Source organism: Vanessa cardui, chromosome 5 (genome assembly GCF_905220365.1).
Source record: "Vanessa cardui chromosome 5, ilVanCard2.1, whole genome shotgun sequence".
Taxonomy (NCBI): Eukaryota; Metazoa; Arthropoda; class Insecta; order Lepidoptera; family Nymphalidae; genus Vanessa; species Vanessa cardui.
The window spans coordinates 6122243-6147173 of NC_061127.1; the positions used below are offsets into that span (position 1 = coordinate 6122243).

At 36.2% G+C, this 24931-nt stretch overlaps 1 protein-coding gene across 1 annotated transcript; it reads left to right on the plus strand.

Annotated features, from left to right (window-relative positions):
- Positions 1–526: 526 nt before the first annotated feature.
- Positions 527–24931, plus strand: LOC124529664 (serine/threonine-protein kinase ATR). The gene is made up of 29 exons (XM_047103500.1): positions 527–833; positions 954–1079; positions 1175–2606; positions 2734–3300; positions 3571–5041; positions 6088–6290; positions 7000–7136; positions 7207–7296; positions 8240–8424; positions 8504–8619; positions 9295–9398; positions 10222–10412; positions 11884–12023; positions 12779–12934; positions 13527–13753; positions 14106–14259; positions 15080–15190; positions 15890–16056; positions 16487–16616; positions 17769–17932; positions 18389–18545; positions 18959–19198; positions 20085–20322; positions 20833–21078; positions 21650–21806; positions 22019–22083; positions 22608–22791; positions 23657–23843; positions 24726–24931. Exons 1-29 carry the CDS (start codon positions 697–699, stop codon positions 24852–24854), a joined length of 7611 nt encoding a protein of 2536 aa, XP_046959456.1. The 5' UTR covers positions 527–696; the 3' UTR covers positions 24855–24931.

Genomic DNA, 24931 nt, shown 5'->3' on the forward strand with positions numbered 1-24931 from the left:
TAATTTTCTTTTCCAGATAAAAATTAAGAAAATTTAGTAGACATTGTATGACTTTGAAATTAATATTTGTATATAAATATGTCCTAAGTCCTCATTTTTGTCATAAAATCTTTAATATACATCATCACAATTAATGTATTACACTAAACAAATACAAAATGAATCAACTATACTAAATTGTTAATATAATTAAAATAAAAACTATCATTAATATTTTTTGGACCTTTTTAATAGAAAAAAATAACCAACTATAATTTCAATTGGTTAACTTTAAATACTACTTATTTTATGAATCTAAGATAAATGGATTTCATGATGTCTAATTACTACATATTATATAAATAGACCTCCAGGAATTGTATCTTTAGATTTCAAATTCTAGGGTCTTATATATTGTAGAAATAGATAAACTTACAATATATAATTACTATAGTGAATGATTAAATCTCAAATGGCAACATTGAACATTGCGTCGCAATTTCGCGGGAATTTTAATGTTTGACTATCGGTTTGACGTAAACTTTCAATATCTATAGAACTTCAGAATTCTGATTCAGAATTGACATTAGTACTTAGTAGTTAGATATACGTTCTAAGTTAGCTCATTTATCTTTAAGTATGCTTATGTTGATTAATATAATTCAGTAAGCAAAATTACTATCAATGCGTTAGTTATACACACAACATTACATAAAAATGGAAGATGATAGTAATGATGGGCCGTTCACGGTATGGCAAATGTTTAATGCACCTACTCTTGTTTTGTTTAATAACTTGGAACATGCTGCTGATGGTCTTGATAGACTACTAACTTCTATATTAAAACTATCAGGGTAAGACAACATTTGGTTTATACTCTTCACTTGTATGTTAATTTACTATTATACAAATTAAAATAAAATGTAGTATTGTTTGTGTACTAATTAATATAATAATAAAAATAAAATTGACAGGGATTTTTCAGAAGTTTTAGTACCTAGACCAGGTGTTTCAAGATGTCCAGATTCCTATTATTGTGCCTTCAATACATGGCTTATTGGAAGACTATTTTATATATGTTCGGTTGACGATCTAAAAAGGTACAAAAGGACTGATAGTTTTAAAATCTTAAAATATAAACATTAAAATATGATAATGAACTGATATTAATAAAATTGTTTCTTATTATTTACAGAATTCATGTAACAAGCAAGGAGGCACAAATAAAAATCCTTAACATATTATGTACAAATGGAGCCTCGTTTTATAAAAGTCTTCATTCAGAATATTATACGATTTTGATTACACTTTTACAGTACTATAGAGATTTTCCAAGTGGAAAAATCAAATCTGTTACATTAGAAAATTTTACACCAGAAAAAATAGTCATACCAAATGTTGATATACATTTGGATCCCATTTATGTTAAGGTGGAAAATATTGTGACATGTAAAACTCTGATTGATTTGGTGTTGCAACTCCTATCTGAAAGTATTCCCCCTGGTTTGCTATATTGTACTAAATTAGACCTTGAAGAAGATGTCTTTGCAGAAGTCTTGAATGCAATTGAAGATTTCAGCATGGATTTAAAACATATGGGTTTCAGTTTTTTTCTTAATTTAATTACCAATATAAATACAAATACTATTTCAAAATTTAATGTATTGTTTCCTCGTATTTATCAAAGATTTTTATCAAGTCTGGAAGCCCTTGTTCAGTTAATGAGTGTTCTTCATGATAAATCTGAGATTGATACAAGTTTGTTAAATGATTTAAACAAAATTGTATTAGAATCAATAAAGAATATTGTAAACGACATTGAGTCTGAGGGTTGTGTAATTGGAATTTGTTCTATAATACTGCGAAATAAGACAAGTAGAATATTCCATCAAGAACTTAAATTGCATTGCTTGTCATTAAGTTCTAAGATCAAGTTATCAGAGGAATTATTAATGATAACAGATATGGACTCTTCACAAATACATGAACTATCAAACTGTTATTCTAAATACATTGCCGAACACATCAAATTAAACAGAAAAGTAGAAAGAAAAATAGATCTGAAAGAAAATTGGTACTACATTCAAGTAATATCCATTATTAACGGTGTAAAATCTTGTGAAGACATAAATATAGATATGTTTTTAGCTAATTATCATTTACAAAGATGCCATAAAGCCCTGGGTATATTAGAAATAGTTAGAATTGAAGATAAGATGTATATATCTGAAAGAGAACAAAATGAATATGAATTATTAAACAGACAGAATATTCTGAATATATGGCATACATTGTCCAAGTTAATAAAAATTCATCAAAGTATGATTATCGGCAATGAAACAAGTATGGAATTAATTATGAACATTGTATTAAGTACAATCAATTTGAGTGAAAATATCATCAGAGAAGATGCGAATTTATTATTGGAGATTCTATGTTTTCAAACATCTGCCACATTTTCTGAACATAAATTACTATTTGGTGATTCTATAAAGATTTTAATATTAAAGTACTTATTGATTGCTAAAATATATTTACGAGCTGGTGTCAATGAAAAATGGAACAAAATAATAACATATTTGTATAGTTCTGTGATAAAAAACCAAGATTTATTTGTCTCAAGAAATGTAAGTATATATTATATTAAAATTGATTGTACTTGCTATTTTGGTCTAATGGCTAAGCTTAGGCCAAATTTTCGTTTTGGTATTTCAAATTAAATTGTAAAAACTAAAAACTAAACTTCTTTTTCAGCTTATAGATTTATGTCCTTTTATGCAGCTAAACAAAATGATTTCTGCAAGTAAAATAATTGGAGATAACTTGATGCCAGTTTTTATGATGAAGGATGTCAATCGACAAATGGATATCCTTAAAGTCTTACCAGCCATGGCTTGTATGTCTTTGGGTTGTTACAGCGTCATTATAACAAATGCTAAAAAGCCTACAGGCCAAGTTATATTCACAAACTCTGTAATAAGTATTTGTGTTTATTGTTTTAATTGCCATAACTTGAATGAAAATGTTAGCAACACTGAAGATTTTTGTTCTCAAGTTAAGAAAGAGTTCAAAGTATTGCATTCAGATAGCAATTTGATGACCCCTACAAAAATTTCAATATTTATTGGTCTCAAAAAGTTATTTGGAAAATTTGTAAATATGAAGACATGTAAAGAAATTGGTGATGACTTTTGGATACTCGTCAGAAGGTTATGCAACCACTATTATATTTTTGATTTTGAAGTTTCCACCGACTTAATTAATGAATCTTATTTGATGGAAGGTCTAAAAGTCTTTAAGCCTTTTATTGATGGTACACAGGTATGTATCATTGTGTTAATTTGTAATTCATTGAAACTAAATGCTTTTATTTTTTTAAAAGTAAGTGCATGTACCCTCTGAAAGCCTGATAAATAGATAAATAAATATCCAATAGACTTAACTCAAGCTTAATTCTTAAGTGAAATAAGTCTTAGAAATGCATAACATTTTGGTATTGCCATACTTATAAATAAATTTAACTGAAATATCTTTCTTGTAAATACTATACAACGAGTGAGTTTAATAAATGATTCTTGGTTATGGTTTCAGAATCATAAACATCCTGAATGGATTTCGAACATTGATGTTCTAATTAATTTGTTTATAAAATTACTAGTAAGTTCTACATGCAAAAGTTTGGAAAACAATGATTACACTATGCAAGCTACTACTCTGGATTGTATCAAAGAATTGGGATTATGTCATAATGATAAATTAATTTTCCCCGTCACGAAACTGCTTATTTACTACATAATGCATCCTCTGTGTTCACTATCTCCGAAAGCAATCGTCGATTTGAGGGATGTCTGTGAATTTCACAATCAAACTCCGAATCAAGTGTACCACAGGTACAAGAAGGATTACTGCAAAATGTTTGTTGAATGCAGTTTATACAACGGAAAAGATTTCGCAGTGTATCTTTTAAAAGTCGTACGAGCGTTTGGATTTATAGGATACCGGGATTTTATATCGAAAGACATTCACCATTTCCTACCGTATCTCATACCCTATGCTTCGGTTGTGAAGGAAGTTCCGTCTATGATAGAGGAAATCGCAACACTTGTCCAATGTTCCGTATCAGACTTTTTAATTGAAAGATTTCCACATATATATGTTCATGTTTATTTAACGGAATCCAACGAAGCAGCCAAAAAGTGCTACGACGTAATCGAAAAGCTCACCAAAACTTCAACTCTAAATCTCATCAAAAGGCACTTCAGGGTTATATTGACGGAGTTCCTGTTGCAGTATTGCGTGAATCCAGAGAAAGTTTTGGATGCGTGCAGATATCTAGCATGTCACGACCCGGATGTCTCAACTCCTCAGTATAGTATGAGTATGAGTACTACACAAATAGCTGAATTCCTTAATCCAAAATTTTTGGGTGTTTTAGCGTATTTCGATCACAAGCTGGTTAATAGCAAAGTGGCTTTGTCGGTTAAACGTAAAGCATTGAAGAGCTTTCCGGATATAATGCAGCTAATGGGGACGCAGTACCTCACACCTCTGAGATTTAAAGTCCTGGCGACTCTAAGATCGGCGTTACCGTTAGCAAAGGAATTTCCGAAAATTCTTGCCGAAGCATGGGGATCATTTGTCCACAATATTGACAGTATTTCCCTGGGTCCGCTATTGTCGAACTTAGCCGTATCGTTGCTGCAGCAGTTTGAATACGCCCCACACGAAATTAATAAAATCTTCCAGTACGTTATACTGAAAAATGAAAATCTTCTGAGCGCCCATATATCGGACTTATTTTTCGTAGAAGATTCGAAAATTTCGGAGAGAGTTAAGATAGTAATCAAGAAACACGTTAAACGGACACAGCCGGAGGGTTTCCAGGATAGGATTAAGTGGTACTTGCAACACTTGAATCACGACATTCCAAATATAAAGGCCTCCGCTTTTTCACACTTGAACAAATTGTTGAAGAATAACAGATCCGAAATACACAGAGCTATCTTCGGGGGAAAGAATATAGAGCCCATCATGGTTGAACTCATAGACTCTTTACTGGTCGGTGAGTTGTCATTTTTTCTTTCATACAAAAGATGTAACTAGAGTAGCTTTTATTACAAAATCAAATATCCCTTGCAAAATAGCTAGTAGAAGGTAAGATAAATTCCACTGTTCGACATAGATTTCCCCTAAGTGCGCTAAAGCTTCTATTTCTCTTATTGTATGCAGTTGGGCCAGCTCGCCACCTATTCACATTATGGCTATTGGCCTTCCGACATTGCGTTTGCTTTTCCATGGTCTGATCTCTTGGATTCGTCTGCTCCGACGCTAATGGGCCCTTGGACATTCGTGACCAGGTCATTGCTAATCATGCAAGCGAGGGTCTAATTTTTTATGTAATACTTCAAAGACAATTCGAACATAGCTCGCTAGGAGACTCTTAGGTCGGAGGAGTTGCTTTGACCTGACCCTGCAGAAATAAAACTAGCTATAACGGATTTGAATCGCGTATATTAATTATTTTTAACATCCCGACGTTTCGAGCACTTTACAGCGTTTGTGGTCACGGGTAGACTAAGGTTACATTTGTCTATTTGAAGAACAAAGGAAATATTATTTACAACTAAACATCTTTACCAACAATATATTTAAATTTAGAAGGTCCATAATGCCATTTATAAGTAATACTTAATTATTCATATTAGTTTTCATTATTATTTTTATTTTATTTTATAATTTTTTTTTATTAATTGATTTGTTTTGTTTTGTAACTTTCTATTTTGATTAGGCTTTTATTGTTTTTTTTTTTTGTGCTTTAATGTATATGTTGCCTTACTGTACATGTAGTTATCACCTGTAATCGAGGTACCACTTCTTTTATTTTCTATTTTACGAACTGTGTGCTATCATGTATCGGTGTGTACTTTGTTGGTGATCTAATAAATTAAATAAATAAAATAAAAAAAAAACAACTACCGCCAACGATTTCTCAATTGGTATTTTGAGTAACGTTCCGTTTTTGTAATCCGTTATAGCTAGTTTTATTTCAATGTGTAATCGCGATAATTTAAGACAATATTATCTGACCCTGCAGCATAATGTCCGCAGGTTGCAAGGAGGCGTGCGCGGCAGTGTCGCTGGCGAGCGGCGCGTGCCTGGGCCAGCTGGGCGCGGTGGAGGCAGGCCACCTGCCGCGCCAGTACGTGCAACCCGACCGCTCGCCCTTCGCCTTCTCCATCAGCGACGACTGCTTCGCCGCAACCGCGCTCGTCGAGCTCACCAGGGCCTTCCAGTACGAGAAGGATACGATGGTGAGGCGTATTCATAGTAACGCTCTCTTAAATAAATAAATAAATATGAGACAACATCACATACAGTGTTGTCTTAAATTTTCGCGATTATTAAACATTTAAATAAAACTAGTTATACCGGATTTGAATCGCGTATATTAATTATTTTTGGCATCCCGACGTTTCGAGCACTTTACTTTAGCAACGTCGGGATATGATGCCAAAAATAATTAATATACGCGATTCAAATCCGGTATAACTAGTTTTATTTAAACATCACATACATTACTCTGATCCCAATGTAAGTAGCTGAAGCACTTGTGATGAATTAGAGGTAACGACGGTACCGCATACACCCAGACCCAAGACAACATAGAAAACTAATGGTAATCTACATTGACTCGGCCGGGAATCGAACCCGGGGCCTCAGAATGGCGTACCCATGAAAACCGGTGTACACACCACTCGACCATGGAGGTCGTCAGAATCGTCAGAAATCATCTCTTTCCTTTGTTGTTAGAGTATTCCATCTTAATACACTCACTGACAATAATCTTGTAAGCACGCAAGTCACTCGTACAAATGTAGGCGAATAATTTAAGGTCAAGCGGGGCGCTTTTGCAAGTAGACTGAATTTGACCTTGAAAGTTTATGTAATTAAGTTAAGATGACATAACTAATACCGGATCATCTTTAAATATAGTTCTTAAAAATGTCTTACACATTTCAGAACATGGACTGCTATGCTCTAACCATTCAAGAAATATTAAAAATATATGACATATCACCGACTGGAACGAAAAAGGAAGTTTGGGATAGTTTTCCGGAAAATATGCATCAAGTTATGTATCCGTTGCTGAGTTCGAGGTATTTGTGATCAGATCTCCAATATTTGTACATGAGAGTCAGCAAAATGTAACGTTAAACATATTTCTAGGTACACTCTGGCATATCCGTCTCAGCCAAAGAAAGTACATCCTTTGTTCGGGTCTGTTCACGGTACTGTGTTTTTGGAATGGGCTCACAAGTAAGAGATTTTTATTTAAATTTCAGTAATGATAATGTAGTCCTAGGACGATTACTAGTAATAATTGTACAAAATCTAGTAACAAAGGTTATCTCCCAAAGGCAATCAATTAATTGAATTTTCAAAGTAATCAAAGTCATCATTGTATTTGATTTCGAATGCGGAAATCATTACACAGTATAAAACAAAGTCGCTTACCGATTTCTGCATAGATCTTTAAAAATATGCGAAGGATTTTGATGCGGTTTTTTAAATAGATAGAGTGATTCAAGAGGACGGTTTATTTTCATAATATATGAGCAATATATAGAAGAGAATCACTGAAAAACTGTGAACATTGTACACAGTATATTTAGTATCAGCATTGCAACCGTGCGAAGCCGGGGAGGGTCGCTAGTACTTACTCAGATTAAAATAATATTACTCAGAGCAATCGATATCTTATACGTTGAATTGGATTTTTGTTTATGTATTTGTGACATTATTCAACAAAAATAGGTGAATTTAATATTTCTAAATGCAGGCATTTTATAGTCATCAGATAAATATAATGCAGCAGTACATCAATTTCTATAATGCTCAACGATCCACATGACAAGCTGTGTACATGCTGGATGATTGCTTTTGGGTTGTGTTCATATGAAAATGTATAATGTGTATAGTATGTGTCTAATAGGCTATTTGAAAATGCGAAAAATAAATTGTGAATTATTGTAATCATTGTATATTATGAGTTTAAAAATTTTTATTTACTAACGAAACTTGAAAATAATACTTAATTTATTCAAAAATCAATAAATAAAAATCCATTTTTCAAACGTTTGTCACGTGACACGAAACGCTCCTGATTGGCCGGGCTTATGATGAAGTCACTTTCTTGTAAACCTTGCTTTTAAACATTATTTTACATTTACATTAACTTTTAACCTATTAAACATTTCAGCTGGACAGGTCAGCTAATACCTTCAATAGAGTCGGAGAGTATTCGCGAACTCTTGCGCACGGTTCATCCAAGCATGCGTCGCGACAATCGGACACTATTTCTCTTCCTGCCATATGTACTGCTCCACGCTATTATGTCCAATAGGAATGTAAAGCTCATACAAGAAGAAATAATGGCTGTTATAGGTATAAACAATTTTCTTTTCTCGTATTAAATATTGCAAGTTTCTTTTACTAACAATTGATAAAATTTTCTTTTATTTAGGCCTTGAAAACAATGAAAATGATACTTCCGTAACAGTAGAGAGATCTAAGTATAAAATGTTGCGTCACATAAGGATGACACCAAATATTAATTCAGTTCAAGCAGAAGGCAATCAGGTAATATTTTTTTCTATCGTCTATAGCAAAAGTTGCGCCTAATATGGTCCAGTTGGGATCTGAATCGAAGATTACAGGATACAGGATATAGGTAATTCGCTTAATGAATGGTGTTTTTATAATCCTTCACAATGTTCTCGCTGTTTGAGGAATCTCGACAGACATTTTTAACTTTGCCGTTTAGTAAATTCAAATCGTTTGTAAAAAAAGAATCGTTTGTAAAAGAAGGTAGAAAAAGCATATTATTCAATACAAGATTTTATAGATGATAAAAAAAGCGTGGAGCTAATATCTGTTGACTTCCATGCAGGATATATTAATTTAAATTATTGTATTTAACTAACATGACTTTGTATTTTTAATTGTTAAAAAAGAGTAACTACTGAGTTTCGTGCCGGTTCTTCTCGCTAGAATCTACTTTCCGAACCGGTGGTAGCTTCACTTGGTTGTAAAACGACGATTTAAAAGTGCTTGTAAAAGCCTACTTGAATAAAGTTTATTTTGATTTGATTTCGAATGAACTGTATGTTCGAGGAAACTCTACTACGTGTTATCAGATCTTACTTCTAATACTGTGTGGTGAAAAAAGCTCCATGCCTTTCCTTAAGATATTCTCCCAGCCCAGATGTGGATTATTTTAAGCTTCTTTTTCTGACTTTTATAATGTGTTTTCAGAATAAGTGTAGCAAAACAATATATACGTTACTGGACTTCTTGAATCGATGGCTGCTGGAATGGACAAATGTGAAGCAAAGACCCTTGGAGAACGAAAATTACAAGTAAGATGATGTATATCAGATATTTTAATGAAAATGTTATAAAAATAATAATTAAACCAAATTGGCCCAGTGGTTAGAACGCGTGCGTTTTAACCGATGATTACGGGTTCAAACCCAGGCAAGCACCACCGAATTGTCATGCTCGTCGTGGAAGGAAAACGTTGTAAGGAAACCTGCATTTGTTTAATATAAAGGAAATATGCTATTTGAAAATGCGAAAAATAAATTGTGAATTATTGTAATCAGTGTATATTTTGAGTTTAAAAATTATTATTTACTAACGAAACTTGAAAATAATAGTTAATTTATTCAAAAATCAATAAGTAAAAATGCATCTTTTCAAACGTTTGTCACGTGACACAAAATGCTCCTGATTGGCCGGGCTTATAATGAAGTCACTTTGTTGTAAACCTTGCTTTTCTACTATATGTACCACAGATTGAAATACAGCAAAGTGACGTCACCGACCCCATTGCAGCGCCATATTGTCCAAGTAGCGTTTTCGCGCGTTTTTTATATGTGGAATTTTTAATATGATATTTTTAGGCAAATATGTACTAGAAATAAAAAAATCTACTTTTACTGGGTTCCTTAACCTCTAGTAAATAATATAAAATGGATTTTAAAAACCAGTCAAATAGACTATTCTGCTACATGTGTATCCACGAACCCGTGGATACACATGTAGCGTGGTGGAATAAGCACCTAAACTACTTCTCAAAGGGAGAGGATAGTTTGACTTTATTTTTACAATTAGTAAATAATCTCAATGTTTTTGAGCGAATCAATCAATATGTGTCATTAAGTTATTTTACTATTCAAGGTCAATTAAGAAGTTCGTGGACAGTTTCGACAAACTAATGATAGCCCGCGGTAACTACGCGTGCGGCGAGCTCGAACGCGCCCTGCAGTACTTGGAGCTGTACATGCACGAAGACACGGCTCATGTGCAAGAACAGCTGCCCCTATTGGCGGAGATATACGCTCTGCTGGATGAACCGGACTCTGTAGCTGGTGGGTTACATATCATACTTTAATTTAAAAAAAAATATGATATGGGTAAAAATATGAGCCGAGATTTTTTTTTTTTTTTTTTTTTTTCATGTTATACGTTGGCGGACGAGCATATGGGCCACCTGATGGAAAGTGGTCACCCATAGACAATGACACTGTAAGATATATTACCTTACATCGTCAATGGGCCACCAACCTTGGGAACTAAAATGTTATGTCCCTTGTGCCTGTAGTTACACTGGCTCACTCACCCTTCAAACCGGAACACAACAATATTGAGTACTGTTATTTGGCGGTAGAATAACTGATGAGTGGGTGGTACCTACCCAGACGGGCTTGCACAAAGCCCTACCACCAAGTATGGCGAGATGGCCCAGTGGTTAGAACGCGTGCATCTTAACCGATGATTGCGAGTTCAAACCCAGGCAAGCACCGCTGTTTCATGTGCTTAATTTGTCTTTGTAATTCATCTCGTGCATGCGACAAATTTCATAGAAATTCTGCCACATGTGAATTTGTTATGTCCCTTGAGCTTGTTACATTAGTCACTCGCCTTTCAAACTGGAACACAACAGTACTGGGAATTGCTGTTTGGCAGTAGAATATCTGATGAGTGGGTGGTACCTACTCAGACGGACTTGCACAGAGACCTACCATTAAGAAAACAATTATTGCTATTAATGTATTAACGTGAAATTGTTTGCCAATGAATGGGCGGGGGGTCTTTTTTTTTTTTTATTTAAAATACAACATCCACAGGCTCGAAGATGCCCGTGCCTTTTTTTACATTTTATATTCAATTACATTTTGGCGTTTTGTATTTATACTAAACATCAGCAGATCTTCGCTGGAAATCATTTTTGTCGTCTTCTTGGGAGACGTGGCCCACACTGATTTTTTTAATTATTATTATTATTAAATAATATATACTAATGTATAATAAATAATATATAAGCTATAATAAATAATATATAAATAAAAATATATAGCAGTATATGTGTTCGAATTACTACAATCCAGCGGGTCCTGGTCCGCGTTTGATCAGAGAGAGCACGGCCTCGGCGACTCTGATGTCGCGTTTATGTATAGATGTCTTGAGGCTGTGCTCTAGGATGGTCCTTTCTGAAGCATGGTATGTTGGCGTCAGTGAATCTCTTCATTTTGAGGGAGTGGATTATAGAGCTTGCAGAGTAGATGGTACGGTAAACCTCACTAATGGCGTATGCGACGTCCAGGGGGTTTCGGTGCGTACAGGATAACTCGCGGGTGATGTTTGTTGTCAGGTTTGGCCGGCAGTACCTCATTTCGAACAGATTTTCTCTGTCGATATAAGGCAACTGGTTGATGTCTCCGATAAGGACCACCTCACTAGCTCCAGGAGGGGGGGGGGGTCTATCAGGTTTCCATAATAAATCCGACATGACAACGAGACAGTTGCTTTTAATCGGTCTAATGAATCGTTGCATCCCAGGCATCCTCTCCATCAAGCGGTCGGAGCCGTCGCTGAAGGAGTTCATACTGACGCAGGTGGTGACGGGACGCCTGCACGACGCCGCGCTGTGCTACGAGCGTCTCGCGCGCGCAGGCCCGCTGCCGCGCCGAAGCTTGCAGGTGCACACTCATACGAGCCCACATGCCCACTGCTGGGCTAAAGGCCTCCTCTCCCTTTGAGGTGTGGAACATATTCCACCACGCTGTTCCAATGCTCGTTGGTGGAATGCTCATGTGGCAGAATTTCTATGAAATTTGTCACATGCAGGTTTCTTCATGATGTTTTCCTTCACCGCTGAGCACGAGAATTATATAGACAAATTAAGCACATGAATCAGCGGTGCTTGCCTGGGTTTGAACCACTGGGCCATCTCGACTCTTAGAACACGTGCATCTTAACCGATGATTGCGCGTTCAAACCTAGGCAAGCACCACTGAATTTTCATCTGCTTAATTTGTGCTTATAGTTCATCTCGAGCTCGGCGGAAGGAAAACATCGTGAGGATACCTGCATGGTGTCTAATTTCATAGAAATTTTGCCACATGTGTATTCCACCAACCCGCATTGGAATAGCATAGTGGAATGTTCCAAACCTTCTCTTCAAGGGGAGATAAGGCCTTATCCCAGCAGTGGCATATTGATAGACTGTTGTTGTATACTACTATTTATGTTTACACGTTATTTTCCTTCACCGTCGAACACGAGATGAATAATAAAATTAATACGAATTAAGTAAAATTAATGTAAAATTGATAAGTGGTGGCTCGGCTTGGGTTTGGAACGCATTAAGATTTACGTTAACTCTGGGCCTTCACGACAAGTTTCCAGTATATAAACGAGTTTAAAGATCGATGGTTATGTATTTGTTTTTTAGGGAATGATCGAATTCTACTTGGACCTCGATCAGCCATTCACAGCGTATCGTTTGATCAGCGAACATGACTCAGATAACATGATGGAATTATCAGCAGAACCGTTGTGGAGACTGGGAAGATTCGAGCAATTGGAAGAACTAGTCAAGAAGCCGGTGGTATGGTCAAAATATTTCAACTTCTGGTTTATCATGCACATGACATTGTCACATTTACTTAAAAGGAATGCTGTTGCTGGTATTTTCATCCCGTTAGGCTGGTTGAGGCGCTAAGTTCAAACGGTATTCAGGGATGTGATTAGAGTCATATTCCTTGGTTAGCTTTTACAACGGTTCTAAAACAATACTTATTAAATTAGAATCGCTTTGGCGAAAAATAATTACTTAAACAATATCTCGTCCTAATACTTTTAGGTTACCAGAATGATTCTATTTATAAAACGAAAAGTTTAAAATATTAACAATCATCAATGATACCAAATTTGTAGGTACCTAATTTGTAATTATATTGTTACTGGAATATATCGTAATTGAAATATTATTTATGGTGGCCTACGTACCCACCCATCATCACAAGTACGGGGGACATAAGATCATTGTATACAAGATTGGTGGCGCATTGGTGAAGCATTCATAATTTATTTATTCTTACTTAAAGCGTCAATGTCTCTGGGCGGTGGTGATCGATTGCCATCAATAGCATATATCATATATGCTATATGAAATAAATATGTATTCTAAATAATTGTAGCCGCCTTCACGTGAAAATTGGGGACTCTTAATGGGCCGAATTCTACTCGCCTACCGCAAAGAGGACCATGATTTGTTCACAACGTCCTGCGACGATGCTATGAAGAGGTTGCTTCAAGAGATGGACGGGAAGAGTCGAGAGGAAAGTGCGCTCAGAAGTGGCTACCAGAGCGTCCTCGGATTGCATATTATTACAGAGGCCTGTCACGCAGAGGAGGTTCTGAAAAGGTATATGGGTTATATTTAATAAGAAAAACTTAGGTATAGTTTATTTTTAAATATTAGTGTGAGTTTCTGCAACATTTAGGTAATGTTAGCCTTCGTTAGAATTGGGTATTTTACTGACAATTATAATTGTGTACGTTGGTCGCAGTCTAAAACAAATGTAGATATAATTTAAAAAAAAAATGTTTTGCTATTTTTTTTCATAAAATCAGTGATAAAGCGTTTTATAACCCATTAAAATATTGATATTATAAAATTTAATCAGCCCAAGTAATAAATTATTTTGCAGTTAGATATTATTAAAATCTATTAAATATTAGTATCGATTTAATAAATAAAAGTAATGTATTTCTAGATTAAAAAATATCGACGATGGGAGCGGACAAGGTATCGAAGTGATCAATGAACTGCTGGGCGAGTGGCGACAGAGGCTGTCAGTCGTCCAGTCGGACGTCAGGACTATTGAGCCTCTGCTCAGACTCAGAAGGATACTGTTGCAACAAGCACAGGTAACATTGACGAGACACATACGTTTATGTATATACGTTTATGTTTATTTGAATTAATAATTTTAGAACCACAAGTAGGAAGTAGGTTAACTTCTAAAACAATTATCTTTAATTTAAAATAACAATCAATCTGCCGCTATAGAAAAACATTTAGTCTACAACACAAATAACCAACAATAATCACATTACACTGTAATAATTATAATTGCAATTCTCAATGTGTCAACTACGAATCTCCCGCCTTTTTTTTTTTTAAAGGGAAGTTGTGTGACTTGACGCTGATGTTGCTTGTTTATTCCAACAATATATTTAGATTATTTGACGACCTCCATGGTCGAGTGGTGTGTACACCGGTTTTCATGGGTACGCCACTCTGAGGTCCCGGGTTCGATTCCCGGCCGAGTCGATGTAGATTACCATTAGTTTTCTTTGTTGTCTTGGGTCTGGGTGTTTGTGGTACCGTCGTTACTTCTGATTTTCATAACACAAGTGCTTCAGCTACTTACATTGGGATCAGAGTGTAATGTATCTGATGTTGTCTCATATTTATTTAGGGCAAGAATTCCGTAAGTTATAGCAATAACGTTTCGTTGAAATCTATTTAGTTTTTTATTTCATGATATAATGCTTAACATAATATGATTACTAACTGGCCACTTTTATCGAAGTCTAATTAAAAAATAAATATAAACTTTTTTATGTGTTATAAGCATGAAAATACAAATGAGGTTGAATTTCTTAATCACATTATAATCTGCAACTTACCATAATTGTATAGTATTGCTTTAATAAATATTATTCAATTTTTTTTTTTATGTAGGAACTCCTTGAACCAACTCACCCATTGACGGCGAGCAGGCTGAAGGCGTGTATCGGTGACCTGTGGTTGCAGAGCGCGAAGCATGCCAGGAAAGCTGGCGTGTTCCAGCAGGTACATTTTTAAACTGTTTATTGCTCACATTTTTTTAATGATTGTAATTAAAATTTGTACTTATAGCATTAATTTAGTGGTGAAATTAAAACTGAGCCAATAGATAAGCACAGGAAATTATTTTGACACATAAACGTACATACATATAGCATAGCACACATGTCTTCATTGGCAATCCTCTTTTTCGCTTGGGAACTAATTATTATTGACACTGACATACATGCTGTGGTCTCCTATAATTGAAGGAGCACACAACTAGTAACCCTTATATTGTTTTATTAAAGAATATATTCTTAGTGGTAGGGCTTTGTGCAAGTCCGTCTGGGTAGGTACCACCCACTCATCAGTTATTCTACCGCCAAATAACAGTACGCAGTATTGTTGTGTTCCGGTTTGAACGGTGAGTGGGCCAGTGTAACTACAGGCACAAGGGGCATAACATCTTAGTTCCCAAGGTTGGTGGCGCATTGACGATGTAAGGAATAGTTAATATTTCTTACAGCGTCATTGTCTATGGGTGATGGTGATGACCACTTATGGCCCATATGCTCGTCCGCCAATCTATAACATAAAATATATATTTTCAGTGTGTATCTTTTGTCGGCAACTCATAAATTAAATAAAAGAATACATGATCCATCCTACTCTCAAAGCAAATAAGTATAACCACATATGTTTATATGGAGTATATCGTTTCAGTCGTACATGTATATTTTGAACGCTGAGGAATACAAACCGGAGGAACTGTTCATCGAAAAGGCGAAGATATACTGGGCTCGCGGTCAGCAGGAACACGTGATGACCACACTGCGCCGCGGGATTGAAGACGCTTTCCCGGATCTAGAAAGCCTTACGCAGGAACAGAGGTGAAGCTAATGTCTTAGTATTGATTTACTGGAATTTTTGTTTGGTACAATTAAACAAATGGTAGATTTTTTATTAATACTTTCGTGAAATAGTTTTGTATTTTTAATGTTTTGGGACTTTCAAATTCGAAATTTCCTTAGTAATTTTTTAGTTTTACTTGCGATGTGATCATGTCGATTTTAGGCATATTCATATTCATAGGATAGGGTCATTCTATGTACTAGTCAACTCCTATAATGCAATGGGGCCACAATCCAACACGACACTGAATTCGAAACAAGATTAATGGCTCTCTCTGTCTGTGGCATGGAAGTGTTAGCCTGTATTAGCCTTATTTTTTTCATTCCGGAATGTTTAGATTTATTTGATTACTCGGTTGTGTTGTTGACTTTTGTAGTTGAGATAATCTTATGGTTTAAATTATTTTAGAAAAATATGCGCCAAAGCGAAGCTCCTGATCGCCAAATATAATGATGAAACAACTAATGTTGACGTGGATGTCAATATTGGGTACTACAAGGAGTCAGTCGAGGTCTTCAAACAGTGGGAGAAAAGTTTGGTAAGTTATAATATAAATATATAATATAATGTAACTATAGATACTATTTTACTTGGTGGTAGGGCTTTGTGCAAGCCCGTCTGGGTTGGTACCACCCACTCATCAGTTATTCTACCCCCAAATAACAGTAATCAGTATCGTTGTGTTCCGGTCTGAAGGGTGAGTGAGCCAGTGCAACTACAGGCACAAGGGACATAATATCTTAGTTCCCAAGGTTGGTGGCACATTGACGATGTAAGGAATAGTTAATATTTCTTCCAGCGTCATTGTCTATGGGCGATGGTGACCACTTACCATCAGGTGGCCCATATGCTCGTCCGCCAACTTATACCATACAAAAAAAAGACAACATCACATAAATTACTCTGATCCATATGTATGTAGCTAAAGCACTTGTGTTATGGAAAATCATAAATGACGACGGTACCACAAAAACTCAGACCCAAGACAACATAGAAAATCAATGAACTTTTTCTACATAGACTCGGCAGGGAATCTAACCTGGGATCTCGGAGTGGCGTACCCATGAGAACCGGTGTTCATACTCCTTGACCACTGAGGTCATAAGATATTTGATTCATCGTTTGTATTTTATACAGTTTCTAATAAAAATATATTTGAGATACTAGAATAGATATGACTGTATTTTTTTAAATGTTGAAAAAGAGTAACTACTGAGTTTCTTGCCGGTTCTTCTCGGTAGAATCTACTTTCCGAACCGGTGGTAGCTTCACTTAATTGTTAAATGGCGATTCAAAAGTGCTTGTAAAAGCCCACTTGAATAAAGTATACTTTGATTTTGATTTTTGATTAAAGACGCAATAACTATTGAATCTCACAATTTATGATAATGAAAATAAATATGCAAGTATTTATTGAAATATTTTATCGACCACTATATAGTAAATGGGACAAAAGACATTCACACATGGGGTAAAAGGATTTTCTGCTAGTCAACCTTTAGGTCAAACAGAAAACCATGACGGCTGTAATTAGTAATTGACTTGAATTTATAAAACAAAATAAATTACATACATACACATATAGTATCCGCGCAATGAATATATATTATCTATAGTATAACCCATAATTACATATATTATCTATAGTATAACCCGTATAAGATGCGTAATGTGTGCGTGCGCTCGGCAGGTGTGCCTCGGCGCGTACTACGAGAAGGCGAGCAGTGCGGAGAGCGCGGCCAGCGGCAGCGCCGTGTGGGCGCGACGCCTCTACGCGCTCAACAGCTACGGCAAGGCGCTGCAGTACGGCCACAAGTACCTCTACCAGAGCATGCCGAGGATGCTGTCTATATGGTATGTGGCCTCTTTGCCCACATCGACCAACCTACATAAATCTAAACTTAACTTTTTTTTTTTTTAATTATTTTTTTGTCTCCATTTTACGCATCAGTTACTAATCGTTATAGGTTTTTGTATAGGTCAGTATTGTCGGTCGTTCAATATTATTCACCGATTTTTCAGAAACGTCAATGATAAAATTTAAATGGATTTTCCTATTCAGCTCAGAATCTATTTCAATTGTTTCCTATTAATATAGCTTCTGTATTCTACAAAATATATGTATCATATACTCTTAATCATATTCTTGTACCTTAAAACAGTGGGAAAGAGTAAATCCTACGTTTGTTGCCGGTTCTTTCCAATAGTATGTATTACAGTAGCTTTATGTACTTCCACTCTTTGAAATTTGTTTTTTTATTATAAATATAACTAAATTTAACTTATATATTTTCTGTGTGTTTTTTATAGGTTGGACGTCGAAGTGACCGCTTCGGACACGAGTATTCACTCAATACTAGCACAAATGACAGAAATCATAAAGACGTACTCCGAGCGGCTCCCGACATATCTATTTCTGACGGCCTTCTCGCAGATCATATCGAGAATCTGCCATCCCGTTAAGGAGGTCAATTTTAATTCCACACATTAGATATAAGGGGTTGTCCATTAATCACGTGATCTTTTTTAGCATTTTTTAACCCCCCCTCCCCCATTGGTGATACGTAGTGAGGTTTAAGACCACCCCCCCTCCCCCTTCTCAACATCACGTGTATTTTTAGTACCTACAACGAATCTTAAAATTTTCTGAATATTATCTTAATTTAAATACAGGTATAAACTATAATCTTATTTTATTCTGAAATTAAGGACCATATTTGTTTAAAAATCGCGCATTAGACGAAAAAATAAATACACGAGATATCTTACTACAACCCCCCCTCCCGCTTGTGTTATTTTCGTGATTTTTATCAACCCCCCCCCCCTTTCAAGCCTAAATAGATTTTCCAATGTTTTTTTTTTATCATACGTTGAACGCAGGTGTACCAGCAGCTGAAGGCAATCATCGTGAAGCTGGTGGTGGCGTACCCGCAGCAGGCGCTGTGGATGAGCCTGAGCGTGCTGCAGTCGGGCTATGCGGCGCGCGCGCGGCGCTGCGCCGACGTGTTCGCGGCGCCCGCGCTGCGCGACGCTGCGGCACGCCGCCTGCTGCGCGACTTCACGGCACTGGCCGAGCGCCTCGTCGAGCTCTGCAACACGCCGCTGCCCGCCGCCGGCTCGGTGCGTGCCCGACTATCGTTTCATGATTTTGACGTGACAACATCTTATAAATTGGTTTGCCGGGTGACACTTCAAAAAACTGCGTTGCGCTCCGCTCACGTTATGCGCTCACAATGAGAGCGAGTGAGAGGCACGCGTCCCTTCCACTCGGGCATGGTTAGCCCGCCTAAGAGCGAGAGAGACAGACAAAATTCAGTGCGAGATTCTTTGTATAAATAAATGTTTTAAATTGTTACTATTATTTCATCCTTCTTCCTACTATACGAATGAATATTCACATTAAAATTATTTTACCACTCAAAGTCGTTGTCACGTAAAACTTTCGCCCATATACCGTCTTTACAGGCAACCAATTTCTTTTTGCAACAGTTTTGAATCTGGTTATTGGAAGCGCGCGTACACTCCTCGCGCGAACCTTAAAGCCGTCGATCCTGCGCCTGTACAAACATGGACGTGTCAGCTTTCCCGGCCCATTGTATAGGGTTGGCAACTAAGTGACTGCCGATTTCAAACAAGGAAAATTTGAATTTTTTCCATAAAACGAGTTTTTGATATATCCAAACATTTTTAATGCATGTGTGCGATACATTAAGTTTCTGTGCAATATCACGACGTGTTGTGCAATTTGAATCGATAATGGAAAAAAAATATAGGTTAGGTGCTTTGACCACTTTCACAAAACAAAAAAAAGCCTAAAGTCCACTTATCCACAAAATCGGCAATCACTTAGTTGCCAACCCAATATTATGAGAGTGAAGGAGTAGATAATGCTCCTGTGTTTGCGCATACTCTCGCGATATGTGGGTGGTCGTTGGCTAATCTGATATTAGCGCCGTTGCCGAAATCAATTGACCAGTAATCATTATGTAGGTATTTCTATTTATAGTCGACCACAGTGTCAGCTCTCGTCCGGGGTCTGCCGCGGCTCCTTTCGTCGGAAAACTTCAGTCATATCATGATGCCGTTCCAAGAGTTCTGCAAAATAGTCCTCCCGTCGAAAGCGGCGAGGCAGGAACGGATCGACTTCAACATACCGACGGAGCCGACGGTCTACATCGCCGGGATCGAGGAACGTGTAACCATACTGCCGTCGTTGCAGAAACCGAGAAAAGTTACTTTAAGGGGTAATTACCACCCATATTATAAAGCTAAATTAATTTATATATAGGGTGTAATCTCGGAAGATTAAATTTGATTTTTTCAAAAATACTTTGAACAATGTTTAGATCAGGTTTCTTGTACCGCAAAATATATAATTAGTTATAATTAATAATTTATATAAGTATATTCATGTATGTAAGATTTGAAATTAACATGGTTATTTTTATTATAACAGTTATATAATGCGGGATATTTACCATATTTTTTATTATTAATTAGTTGGAGCTCAATATTTGAACTTTATCTACGAATGTCTTGTTCATGTAGTTAATTTTTTTCTGCTTAAACTTGTGTCCCATATGAATGTAAACATTGTCGTAACTTCATGTCATTAGACTAACTTTATCTGCAAATTATTGAGAAATAATGAATTATTTTAACGCTACATTCAATTTTTGACTCATAATTAATTTTATAATTTTATTATTTATTTATTTGTTTTGGCAACAGTTAAATGATTGTATTCATTTCAGGTTCCGATGGCAAAGCTTATATAATAATGCTGAAACCTCGAGATGATCTTAGAAAAGACTTCCGTCTGATGGAATTCAACGGCGTCGTTAATAGATTTCTTCAAGACGCACCAGAAACCCGTAAAAGACGGCTCTACATAAGGACATACAGTGTCTTGCCCTTAAACGAGGAATGCGGTCTTATCGAATGGGTTCCGAATTTAGTTGGCTTAAGACCTGTTCTCATGCATATTTATAAACAAAAAGGTGATTTTTTTTTAATAATATATATATTTGTTGTTTTAAGGTTGTTCTTGTTCTTTACGACTTTAATTTTTTATTTGAAATTCTTTTAACAATTCTACGCAATGCTGATTTGTACAGTAACTGTTATAAATTTTCATTTTTTTGTTATTAACAAATGTAAGTAAATGTTATATATTATTAGAAAATTAATAAATATTTGTATACTGATGCCTTATATTAAAAGTGGTGAAAAAAAGAGTATATGTGTTAGAAAATGAATATATATAATATATTTATTTATTTTTATGGTATAGGTCGGTGGACGAACATATGGGCCACCTGATGATAAGTGGTCACCATCACTCATAGACAATGACGCTGTAAGAAATATTAACTATCCTTACATCGTCAATCTGCCACCAACCTTGGGAACTAAGATGTTACGTCCCTTGTGCCTGTAGTTAGACTGGCTCATTCACCCTTCAAACCGGAACACAACAATACTGAGTACTGTTATTTTATAACAGAACAACGTTTGAAAAACGATCGATGTTTAATACAGGAATTAAAATTTTCCCAATAATATACGCAGGCATCCACACGAATAACCGCGAGCTGAAAGAAATGATGTGCTCGAATAAAGACCCCGTCGAGAAGAAACGTCGTATCTATGAAGAACAGTTACTGCCGCGACATCCACCGGTGTTCCAGGAGTGGTTCCGAAGAGTATTCTCTGACCCATATGGATGGTGAGTGATTTTTTTCTATGAAAATATTTTATAAACAGGAATCATAATTTATGATTGGATTTAATCAATACTTAAATTAAAAAAAAGAACATATAACCTCAAGTTAAGTTCAAGTATAACTTTAATTTAAATCAAATAAATATTTATATAATAATAATAAAAAGGGATCTTTAAAATCTTGAGTTTTTTTTAACTAACCTTGATTTCCGCAGGTACCAAGCTAGATCGGCTTACATACGCACGACAGCTGTGATGTCCATGGTCGGCTATATTTTAGGTAAGTTTCCAAAAACAAACATAATACTTTAACATATTTTCTTATTATTTTTAAAACAATAAAGATTAACATTGTTAAGTCTGGGATCTCTTATTAATTCGACAAGATGAGCTTATGAAGTTAAACTTTTAAGGTCATCTCGTTTTTCAAACCAGAATACTAATACCAGGCACTGCTGTTTCGCCGTTGAATATTGTATGAGAGGGTGGTTAGGTGGCAGACAAAACCAAAACAAACAACAACAGCCTGTCTAATTCCAACTACTGGGCTAAGGCCTCCTCTTCCCTTGAGGAGAAGGTTTGGAACATACTCCACCACGCTTTTCCAATTCCACACATGTTTTCACGAGATGAATTATGAATACAAATTAAGCATATGCATATAGTGCTGCTTGGCTGGGTTTGAACCCGCGATCATCGGTTAAGATGCTTACTTTCTAATCACTGGGCCATCTCGGCTCACAAAACTTTACCACGAAGTAATTGTACTTTTCATACAAATTAAGTTTGTTCTTATTTTCTTAGGCTTAGGAGACCGACATGGTGAGAACATATCCTTCGACTCAACGAACGGCGACACCGTGCACGTTGATTTCAATTGCTTATTCAACAAGGGGGAATCGTTCGAATGGCCCGAGAGAGTGCCGTTCAGATTGACACATAACATGGAAGCCGCCATGGGGCCTCTAAAGCATGAGGGCATGTTTAGGTGAGTTGGCGTATTCGTTTCAGCTAAAAACACTTAATTTATGTAAAGATATAATATTGAATATACTTGTTAATAATTTCGTTTACAAACTTTACAATTTCATTTGATCTTTATCACCTCTTTATAATTGTAAAAGAAAATAGTCTCAATGATCAACTGCTAGGCATAGGCCTCCTATCCGCGCGAGGAGAATATTTGGCGGATTGTCAGTCAGTACATGCAATTTTTCCCACCAATAGTTATCTTTACGGTCGGCTTTCAAACTAATTATATACATAGTGTAAGCACTGGGCGATTTCAGTGTATTCAGTCAAATCAAATCAGATCAATTTTATTCAAGTAAACTTAACAATGAAGCGTTTTTGAACCGTCAACAATTAAATACTACCACCATTTCGTAAAGCAGCTTCTAGCGAGAAAAAACGGCAAGAAAATCGCATAGTTGCTCTTTTCAAATAAACAGATTAACAATGCTATTATTTACAGTAATTAGTGTCCTATGATGGAACCCGAGCCTAACTCCAGGCGTTTCTTTCTGAAAAGTACTCTTTTAAGATGTGAATTCAGTATATGATTGTACCCTCCCAGTAATTAGTGTCCTATGATGGAACCCGAGCCTAACTCCAGGCGTTTCTATCTGAAAAGTACTCTTTTAAGATGTGAATTCAGTATATGAATGTACCCTCCCAGTAATTAGGCGTTTCTTTCTGAAAAGTACTCTTTTAAGATGTGAATTCAGTATATGAATGTACCCTCCCAGTAATTAGTGTCCTATGATGGAACCCGAGCCTAACTACAGGTGTTTCTTTAAGTACTCTTTTAAGATGTGAATTCAGTATATGTAGTATGTGAATGTACCCTCCAGGAAGAGCTGCGAGGCTGTGATGGTGGCGCTGCGCGCGCAGACTGCGGCGCTGATGTCCGTGATCGGGCCCTTCGTGTACGACCCGCTCGTGTCGTGGGGCCGCGCGCGCGCGCCCGACCTCGCCGAGCGCACCAACGAGCAAGCGCTGCAGCACTTGCAGCACATCCGCCAGCGCCTCAACGGCATGGTGGGCGACTATCCAAAATATATTCAACTAAAAAATTACTTGGGCGCCACTCTGCAAAACACCCAAACTAAAAAATTACTATTCATCCCTGTAAACCATCAACAACAACAAACAACAACAACAGCCTGTATATTCCCACTGCGGGGCTAAAGGCCTCCTCTCCCTTTGAGGTGTGGAACATATTCCACCACGCTGTTCCAATGCGGGTTGGTGGTATGCACATGTGGCAGAATTTCTATGAAATTTGTCACATGCAGGTTTCCTCACGATGTTTTCCTTCACCGCTGAGCACGAGATGAATTATAAAGACACATTAAGCACATGAAACAGCGGTGCTTGCCTGGGTTTGAACCTGCAATCATCGGTTAAGATGCACGCGTTCTAACCACTGGGCCATCTCAGCTCCATATACCATCAATTGGACTATATTATTACTTGAAAAAAAAAAAAATCTTATAATTTGTTTTTTATAGTCTGTAAAGCTTAATAGGAAATCAAGGATAGCTCGTCATCAGTCGTACATATGCGCACACGCAACCATGTATGTAAATTGTATGTAGTGTTCGTTTTCGCTAGGGTCAAATATCAATCGATTCTGTCTCTTGTGTGACCGTGACAATAGGATTGTGTCATAAATTTCCGTATATTTCAGACTACTTAACATTGGTTATATCATCTATATTGATAATCCTAATTATTCGCTAATAAGACTAGACTACAAGTCGTTCGAATTATTCTCAAATCATATTTAATAACTAACTCGCATTCGAAAATTACAATGTTATTTGTAAAGGTGAAACGTCACAGCCACTTTAAAAACATATTTAATACATAACCTTCTAACATTTAAGACATTATTTAAAGAAACTATATTAATTTCAGGTAAAAACAAAAAACAAACAGCTGTCGTTATCTCTGTCGCCTGAAGGCCAAGTTGAACATTTAATCATTGAAGCCACGAGCGTTCACAATTTATGCCAGATGTATATTGGATGGGGACCCTTCCTTTGAAAACATTATACTTTTACTACTCAAGTTAACAACAATAATTACGGGTTATTTTTTAAGTAGTCAACAATAAATGTTTT